Source organism: Octopus bimaculoides, chromosome 17 (assembly GCF_001194135.2).
Source record: "Octopus bimaculoides isolate UCB-OBI-ISO-001 chromosome 17, ASM119413v2, whole genome shotgun sequence".
Taxonomy (NCBI): domain Eukaryota; kingdom Metazoa; phylum Mollusca; class Cephalopoda; order Octopoda; family Octopodidae; genus Octopus; species Octopus bimaculoides.
In genome coordinates this window covers 19,954,209-19,961,555 of record NC_068997.1, presented here as the reverse complement: position 1 = coordinate 19,961,555, position 7,347 = coordinate 19,954,209, and the positions used below count along the sequence as shown (strand labels likewise).

Here is a 7,347-nt window from a genome sequence, read left to right as displayed (position 1 = left end):
CCACTATCACATATAGAAAAATTAATAATTAAAAGTACAATAAATGAGTATAATATAAAGTAAAGTAAATATCATAATTATATATCATTATTATATTTATCTTATGATATTTACTTTACTTTATATTATACTCATTTATTGTGCTTTTAATTATTAATTTTTCTATATATGATAGTGGATTTTCATCGATGAGTTCTTGAAACTTGGTTATTTTTCCTAAAACTATATATTTTATATATACATATATATATATATATATACACACATACAAATATGTACATACAGACATAAACATACACACAAAGACACACACCCACACACATGACAGGCTTCCACACAGTTTCTGTCTACCAAATTCCCTCACAAAGCATTGGCCAGTCAAGGGCTATAATAGAAGACACTTGCTTAAGGTGCCACACAGTGGGACTGAACCTGGAACCATGTGGTTGCAAAGCAAGCTTCTTAACCATACAGCCATGCCTGCACCAACAAAAATTAAACAAAATTGAAATAAAACTTTAACTTTGTTGCATGTCAAGTCTTGCTCAAAATTTATGATTAAGGAGAGAAAAAGAAATAGTGTTTCTCTCCTCAGAAAACTGTCCAACGGATTAGCTGTGACGTAAATATGACAATAACCTTTTCAATGACATTAACTAACATTGATTTAAGATCTACTAAAAGACCTAACTCCTACCTCTTCTAACAAAATATTGACTAACAATTATTGGTTTCAAATTTTGGCACAAGGCCAGTAATTGAAGGGGAGGGGTAAGTCGATTATATACCATGCTCAACTGTTACTTATTTTGTTGATCCTGAAAGGATGAAATGCAAAGTCAACCTTGGCGGGATTTGAACTCAGAACGTAAAGATGGATGACATGCCATTTATGCAGTTTGCCTGGTGTGCTAATGATTCTTATTTCTTCATTGCCCACAAGGGGCTAAACATAGAGGGGACAAACAAAGGTAATAAGTCAATCATATCGACCCCAGTGTGTAACTGGCACTTAATTTATCGACCCCGAAAGGATGAAAGGCAAAGTCGACCTCAGCGGAATTTGAACTCAGAACATAATGGCAGACGAAACACCGCTAAGCATTTTGCCCGGCGTGCTAAGAATTCTGCCATTTTGCCCCTTCAATGATATTAGTTTTATATTTTGGCACATGGCGAGCAATTTGTGGTTGGGTGGTCATAAGTTGGTTATATGAACCCTAGTGCTCAGCTGCTACTTATTATATCGAACCCTGAAAGGATGAAAGGCAAAGTCAACCATGACAATATTTGAACTCAGGATGTTAAGACAGATGAAATGCTGCTAAGCATTTTGTCCAGCATGCAAATGATTCCGCCAGTTCAATGCTTTATAGACGCAAGGCCTGAAATTTTGGGGAGGGGGCTAGTCAATTTCATTGACCACAGTACTCAACTGGTACTCAATTTATTGGCCCTGAAAGAATGAAAGGTGAAGTTGATCTCAGCGGAATTTGAACTCAGAATGTAGCAGCAGATGAAATACCACTAAGCATTTTGCCCAGCATGCCAACGATTCTGCCTGCTCACGGCTTTAAGGACCAGCAAATATTGCCTAGCAACAGCCAAACCACCACTAAGAAAGTTTTCAAAATATTTCTAGAAAATGAAGAGTGATTAAGTTTAATTAGTGAAGAACAGAAAAAAGAAAAGAAAACCCAATAAAACAAAAGTATTAGAATTTTATAAAAATAAAAAAAAACAATTATAAAAAATTAAGCACTGTTAGGGAATGCAGATAAAATAGAGGTAAGTTTTAAGTAGTTGTTCTATGTAATAGTGGTAAGAAGAAGAAGATGAAGAAAAAGAGCATGGAAAAGAAGAAAAGTGTTTGGCTTTACCATGGGGCTTATACATCGTTGATTGTTGTATATATCCTGAATGACCTCATAATAATGAACAGCCTTCCAAAATAGGAATTCACAGCAATGTTATATCATGCTTTTATTATAATGTAAAATGCTAAAAGTTATATATACACATATACATATATATGTATATATATATATATATATACACATACACATACATATTTATAATGAAAGATAAATAAATAATGTAAAACTAAATCCAATAAAATAATATATATACATTTATAGCAAATAACATTATTATTATTATTATAGTTTTTTTTATTGTTCTTTTTATTTTTTTGTAAATCTACTTTTCAATTTTGCTGCATGAACAGGAATAATCTTATTGCTTCTCCAATAATTCTGCATATGTATTTATATGTATTTATATACAAACGTGTGTGTGTGTGTGTGTGTGTGTGTGTGTGTATACATACAATTATATGTGCATGCAAACATATACATATATATGTATATATATATGTATAAATACATATATCTGTATATATATATATATATATATATATATATATATATACTATGTTACATATGCATGTACTTGTATGTATGTATGAGAATGTATGTGTATGGATACATGTGTGTTCCGGTAAACTTATGTTAGTCATGTGTATATTTGAGTGTCTGTGCTTATGAATGTTCATGCATGTATATATATACTTATATACATATACATATATATATATATATATATATGTATATATATATTTGCATAAATGGATTTTAGTATTCGTAAATAGTTTCCAGTATGCAAATGCATTTAATTATATGTTATGTTTGCATGTGTTGTAGATACATGTATATTTTTCCATGCCATGATACAATGTATAGTTGAATGTAATTGTGTGCATATCTGCGTGTATGTGTGTGTCTCTGTGTGTATGTATATATATATTTACATGCACACACATACGCATACATGTTTATGTGAGTTTTAATATGTGTGACTGCTTACTTGAATGTACATTTATGTCTATACACACCTGTGAACGCATGTCTATATAATCTTTCTTTCTTTTTTTATTCTTTACCTCTTAATCTCTACCTTCAGCCATCACACACGTGCACACACACATACACACACACACACACACACAGATACGCATAAAGTATGTAACCAATCTGAATCAAATAAATAAGCTTTCCTCATTGAAATTCAAAGAACAACTGTAGAAAATCACATGATGAACTCTCGAAAAAGGAAACGTTAAAGTACATATCTTTAACAATCATGACTGCATCATGATATGCAGCTAACTCTCACTTAGTGCTTGGCCACCAGCACCGCTACTGCCACTGTAAACCAATAAACATTTTTCATAGGATGATGACTTTGAAATTTTAATAACTTCACCAAAATGAATAATTATTATAACTGAAATGTAATGAACAAATAGTAATAATAATAATAATAATAATAATAATAATAATAATTTATTATTATTTTTCAACAAGCCAATCTGTTGTGCATATATGAAATAATAATAATAAATGATAATGATGACAATAACAAATAATAATAATAATAATAATAATAATAATAATAATAATAATAATAATAATAATAATAATAATGGCTTCAAATTTTGCCACAAGGGCATAATAATAATAATAATAATAATAATAATAATAATAATAATAATAATAATAATAATAATTCTTTCTAATTCTTAGAACAAGGCCAGAATTTTCCACTGCTTTTAGGGGTGGCTGGGGTTTAGTTGACTATAAGAAGACAATAACAACAGCAACAACAATAGCAATAACAATAATAATAATTCTTTCTTAGTATAGGCACAAGCCCTGAAATTTGAGGGAGGGGGCTAGTCAATTATACTGACTCCATTATTCAATCAGTACTTATTTTTTATTGACCACAAAAAAAGGATGAATGGTAAATTGACCTCAGCTGAATTTGAACTCAGAACATAAAGCTAGAAGAAATACTGCAAAGCTTTTGATCCAACTGGCTAAAGATTCTGCTAGTTTATCACCTTAACAACAACAGCAGCAAAAAAAAAAAAAAAAAAGGATCCCATCTGGTCATGAATGACCATGGAATTGCACCTAGAAAATTTCCCTCCAAGGCACAAGTCTGGGTAAGGTTGTTTATTGAAAACCAGCAGTTGGCCATGCCTACCAGAGACATTGGGGTGTGATACAATCCTCTGGCTCGTGGGATCTTGTTGAACCATTCAACCCATGCCAGCATGGAACTGATGTTAAATGATGACAAGGACAATGACGATGATGATGATGATGATGATGATGATGATGATGATGGTGATGATGATGGTGATGATGATGACGATAGTGAGCTGCCAAAAGATTTCTTTTTTTTGTTTACCAAGTTCCTCTCATTAGATATTAGCCAATCTGAGGCTATGAAAGAAAACACTCACAGAGAAAATGCCATGACGTACAGCCAAATCTGGAATCTCACACGGTTGTGAAGCAAACCTCTTCACCATGTAGCCATTCTAGTGGCCAGACATGACTGACGACAGCTTGTGGAAGTTACTGATTATGTGTGTATCCAATTAAGGCAGCCACGAAAGATAGCATTGATCATGTAATGTCAGACAACCAATTATGCTTCTGGTGCCAATTCATGAAATATACACATATTCACTACTAGCAAGAAAATAAGGGAGCTTCCACATTGTCAACCAATCCACCAGAAATAGCAGCAACACTTTATCTCTATCAAATTACACACTGTAGCATCATGAAAAAGGAAGCATACATTGACTGATGTAGTCCTAGATATGCAATGCTCAAAAGAACAGAACAGTCTTGGTTTGAACACGAGTGGGTTTTTACATGGTCAATCAATCTGCTAGAAATAGCAGCAAAACCTACCCCAAATTACATACTGTAGCATCATGAAAAAGGAAGCATACATTGAATGATGTATTCCTAGATAAGCAATGCTCAAACGGAATTTATATGGTCTTGACCTGAACAAACGAGGGAATTTCAACATGGTCAATCAATCTGCTGGAAATAACAGCAACACCTCCCTCAGATTACATGCCATAGAATCTTGGAAAGGGAAACATACATTGAATGATGTATTCCTAGATATGCAATGCTCAAAGGAACAAACAAGATGGTCATGGCTGGAATGCCTTTGATTACAGGTTTGCTCAGCAAATGCTGAATGGGACTCAACAGCAAAAATATTTATTCACTATGTTCTCACTATATTAATATAGGCCATGTTTTCTGACTTTTGGGTCATATGTGCATATGTATGGTTATTCATGTGACTGTATATAAATGTGTGTATATATGCATGCCTTGATGTGTGTGTATTTGTTTGTGTGAGTGTAGTTTAATATCCGTTTGTGATTCTGCAAACAAAAAGGTGTGTGTTGTGTGTGTGTGTGTGTGTGTGTGTGTGTGTGTGTGTGTGTGTGTGTGTGTGTGTGAAAGAAAGAGTGAAAGAGAGATAGAGAGAGAGCTACATGCATACTGGGAGGCAGAAAGGGTGAGGGACTTACTTAGAGAAAGAGAGAAAGTGAGAGATAGAGCAATGCATATTTAGGAGAAAAAGATGCACACTAGGAAAGAGTGAGAGAGAGAGAGAGAGAAATGCATTGTAGAAGTGAGACAGTAATGCAGACTAGAGAACAGGGAGAGATAGAGAGGGAGGGAGAGAGAGAGAGGAGGAGAAGGTAGAGGGGGGGAGGAGAAGGTAGAGGGAGGGAGAGAGAAGAAGAGAAGGTAGAGAAAGTGAGGTTGTTTTATCCTGAAAGGGAGATAGATAGATAGACAGATTGATCAATAGATAGATAGATAGATAGATAGGGAGAGAGAGAGAGAGAGAGAGAGAGAGAGAGAGAGAGAGAGAGAGAGAGAGAGAGAGAGAGAAAGAGAGAGAGAGAGATGTACTTTCAAACCAGCATCTTTAATGCTGGGAAAGAGAAAACATTATTTCATTGTTTGGTTGGAATATATTCCATTCCAATCCATTCCATATTACACCAATTCCATAGCTCAACTGTCTAGTAACTTCCACTTTATAAATTATTGATTCAGTCAGATGCTTTCATAACGCCAAATGCTTGCTTCTTCATTCACTCTTTCTTTCTTTCTTTCTTTCTTTCTTTCTTTAATCATTCATTTTAGTACTCTTATATTTACATTTTTTTTGTTGTGTCCTGGGAAAGTCATTACGCCAATAATAACACTCACACAGGGTCAATTCCACTTCTTTATTGTTAGTTAATTGCTTAAATATCTAGCCAACTAACTAATTGATCAGTTGTTTAACATGTTGATTAAACAACCACTTGGTTGTTTTGTTTATCCCTCAAAGTTCTTTCATTGCTGTTTGTAACCTTTTCAATGACCTGTGACTCCCTAACTTGCTCCAGGGTCTGTTTTTGTCTGTCTGCATATTGGCCTTATGGATGTCTGCATGTGTATTTATAGATTCCTTTGGAAGACGTGGTAAGGGTGAAAGTGACTTTCCCAAAACACTACAAAATTTGTTTCAACACACAAATTCACATCAAGAATCTTTGACTCTCCCAAAACACAGCAAAATTTGTTTCAACACACAAATTCACATCAAGAATCTTGCAAACCAAGTACAAAATGAAATATATTTACATGTTTTCCATTTGCTTGTGTGTTTTTGTATGTGAATTATCCCAACTGGAATAAGTAAAATTCAATAGAAATTAAAATTAAACATCCTGTTTAACGAACCAAGAATTGAACTTGGTTGCTCTATGATGCAAAAAAAAACCCCCTTAAAAGACACTGGTGATTCACCATCATTTCTTGCAAGAACTGGCAAGAATTGAACCTGGTTCCTCTTTGATACAAATAAAACAACTGGTGATTCACCACCATTCCTTACAAGAACTGGCAAGAATTGAAACCTGATTTCTCTTTGATGTAAAAAAAAACCAAAAAACCTGGTGATTTATTACTGTACCTTGCAAGAATTGAACCTGGTTCCTCTTTGATGCAAAAATAATGTCTGGTGAATCACCACAATTCCTTGCAAGAGTTTTACACTTGACAGCCGGTAATAAGAAGAAGAATAGATGTTGTACAGCTTGAATCAACAGCAGGCAATCCTACACTTGGTATATTTGATATTCAAAACTATAAACAGTGTAGGCCAGGTTAGAATCTAGAGAGGAAATATGATGGTGGCATTGGTAATGGGGGTGGCGGTGATGGTGATGGTGGTGGTGGTGGTAGTGGTGATGATAGTGATGATGGTGGTGGGGGTGTGCAGTGGTTGTATATGGTGGTGGTGGTGGTGGTGGTGATGTCAGAGGTGTATGGTGATGATATTGTTGGTGATGATGGTGGTGATGATGATGTTGGTGGTGGTGTTGATGATGGCGGTGGGTGATGGTGGTGGGGGTGATGGCAGTGGCAACAAGCCATAAGGAAGTAGATTGCTTTTTAT

General features: G+C 34.5%; 1 protein-coding gene across 11 annotated transcripts in view; it reads right to left on the bottom strand.

Moving 5' to 3' along the window:
- The window catches only part of LOC106879787 (diacylglycerol kinase beta), a 391,710-nt gene that overhangs the window by 30,815 nt on the left and 353,548 nt on the right, over window positions 1–7,347 (bottom strand). For 9 of the 11 annotated variants that reach the window (XM_052973954.1, XM_052973955.1, XM_052973949.1 and 6 more), the window contains one exon: window positions 1,881–1,943. The exons of the other annotated variants lie outside the window; for them this stretch is intronic. In XM_052973954.1, the coding sequence (XP_052829914.1) occupies window positions 1,881–1,943 (63 nt within the window). The remainder of the gene's footprint in view (window positions 1–1,880; window positions 1,944–7,347) is intronic. 11 annotated transcript variants of the gene reach the window in all.